This window comes from Rhea americana, unplaced genomic scaffold (genome assembly GCF_003343005.1).
Source record: "Rhea americana isolate MKP2758 unplaced genomic scaffold, rheAme1 scaffold_376, whole genome shotgun sequence".
Taxonomy (NCBI): domain Eukaryota; kingdom Metazoa; phylum Chordata; class Aves; order Rheiformes; family Rheidae; genus Rhea; species Rhea americana.
The window spans coordinates 138,578-141,116 of NW_028186508.1; the positions used below are offsets into that span (position 1 = coordinate 138,578).

General features: G+C 49.9%; 1 protein-coding gene across 1 annotated transcript; it reads left to right on the forward strand.

Annotated features, from left to right (window-relative positions):
* The first annotated feature begins 726 nt into the window (after nucleotides 1-726).
* LOC146591325 (ubiquilin-2-like) lies at nucleotides 727-2,148 on the forward strand. The gene has a single exon (XM_085313057.1). It carries the CDS (start codon nucleotides 727-729, stop codon nucleotides 2,146-2,148), a length of 1,422 nt encoding a protein of 473 aa, XP_085169183.1.
* The last annotated feature ends 391 nt before the right edge of the window (nucleotides 2,149-2,539 follow it).

Here is a 2,539-nt window from a genome sequence, read left to right on the forward strand (position 1 = left end):
TGCCTTGTCCTCTGCAACAGCTGGACCTGTCTCAGGGGCCTGGGCAATATGGGCAATCAACRACTGCTGAGGTTTCACTGTTTTGCTGTTTTGTCTTTTCAGTCTTTGCATCATGAAGTTTTGACTGCTCATTTCTGCCCTTTACCCTTCCCAATTAAATACAAAATTTGATATATAACTCAGCTCAGATCACTTCCCGTTTGCTCCTATGGTGAAGAAAATACCCCTGCCGGGATCTTCACAATGGTCATTAGTAAAACTAGCAGCATTTGAAAATATGGAAGCTGTTCACATCACGCTTCTCTTGTCCACTTGTGAGTTTGTGTCTTTGATAAAGAAATGCAGTGCTCCCGTTGCACTGGTTTGGAGAAACCAGTGGTGCCAAGCGCAGTGCCACTGAAAGGCTGTGATATTGGCAGTGAGGTCACAGTGCAGAGACATGATGACAGAGGTCCTCGGAGCAGGGCGGGGTTGAGGGGATAGCGTGGGCCACCAGCAGAGCCCTCAGCTTGCTTTGATATTCCTGCCTGTGGATGGAGATGTCTCCCCCCAGCTGGGCCTCTCCAAACACCAGGGTCTAGAGCAGCCAGAGGAGTTGGTAGCAGTGAAGGTGAAGAACCCAGGCTGTTGTGTCCAGCCCTCCCACCATTTGTCCACTGCTTCTGCAGGAAGAAAAGCTCCAGTGCTACTTCTCTGAGGGATCATTTCCCAAAGGATGGTCAAAGCATGGATGTCCCTGAAGCTGCTGCCCCTCCAACTGTCAGGGTAACAGTGAAGACCCCCCGGCAGAAGGAGGAGTTTGCAGTGCCTATTAACAGATGCATCAGGGAATTCAAAGGGGAGGTGTCTGTGCGTTTCTCATCTCCCATCAGCCAGCTTGTGCTGGTCTTTGCTGGCAGAATTTTGAAGGATCACAAGACCCTTGGTGAGTACGGTATCCGTGATGAAGCCACCATCTACCTGGTGGTCCATTCACGAAGGGGATCCCAGGACCATCTTGGCCAGCAAACAAGCTCTTTCCAGGGGGCTTTCAAGATTCCAGCAGAGAGAACTGGCATCTCTGGACCAGAGACCAAGGGTGGCTCAACCTTCAATGCACAAGACCTTCAGGGACTTATAAGCAGCGCTGACTTGAACACAGTACACTTGTCTGAGCTTCAGAGTCAGCTGTTATCCACCACTGACATGACGTTGCAGCTCCTAGAAAACCCCCCCATTAAGAGCATGCTTTCCAGCCCTGACCTCATTAAGGAATTATTCACAGACAGCCCTCTGAAGCAGATAACCATCCAGAAAATCCCAGAAATTAGCCGCTTTCTTAGCATGCCAGGTTCATTAATGCTGGAGCTTGCTAGGAGCCCAGTGACTGTGCGGGAAATAATGAGGAAACCCAAAGACACTGAGAGCTGCCTAGCAAGCCTTTTGGGTGGAGATAACCCTTTGCAGCTAGGGGAGGCTGAAAACCAGGTTTTGAGGCAGAGAGCCACCCTGAAGCAGCCTAGAGACCAACTCTTTGCTCCTTTCAGAAACTGCCCACCTGGAGSCCACAGCCAAAGTGTTTTGAATGCAGAAATTAGGGAGCCATTTCTAAAGGCTCATCCTCTGCAACCCAGCTCCCAGGGCAATGTCAGCAATGTTCGGAAGAAACCAGGATGCGCTGACCCTGCATCAGCTATGAGACCTGAAGAAGGGTCTAGTGTAGTCATGCTCATAGCCATAAGAAGGCTCTTGGAGCAGATCATCAAGCAGCTTTTGCAGGACATCCTATTTTCCCTTAGTGGGAGGGGTGGAGGACACTTGYCTAGCCAGCAACCTGACACCACTGCAAGGCAGTTTCAGAATGCCCCGGTGGTGGGGAAGGCTCCTCAAAGGCAGCCACAGCAGCAAGTCTGGACCTCAGAGGCACCAGGTACAAAACTGGGGTCCCGAGGAATGCAAGTGCTGGTTCAGGTCCTTCAGATGCTGCAGAAACTGTCAGCAGAAGCAGGAGTCATGCCACAGCTCGTATGCCTTTTGGAGGGGCTGGTGAACCTTGGCAGTGCGGAGGGGGCAGGACTCCCCTTTTCCGGGCTCCACAAGATCTCCCGTCCCGCTTCAGGAGCTCAGAGCCAGCAGGTGCAGATGCAACASCGCAACACCCCTAACTGAGAACGGGCGCAATGAGCACTCTCCTGGACCAAGCTTGYTCACCAGCTGACTGGGGGCAACACAGATAGAGCAACCAAAATCCTAATGTGCTCTCATCATCTCAGCAACTGTTMTAATATCAAAAGAAAAGAGAAAGAAAGAGATTCATGACTTCAGATTAAAAAGTTCTTAAATCTTTCAACACTTTTTTAGTTTGTGGGGTTTTTTTGTTTTTGTATTTTTCTGGTTTCATCCGAGGTGGGAACCCCATGACAATCACAGTGGAAATGAAAGTCTGATGATTAAAAGCTGTTTGTATAGCAGTGATGATAGCAGAGCTGGTTAAAAATGCTGCTGCTGTTCCTGGCTTTTTTTTTAATGTCCTCAAAATACTTGTGTGAGCGTTCTGGGG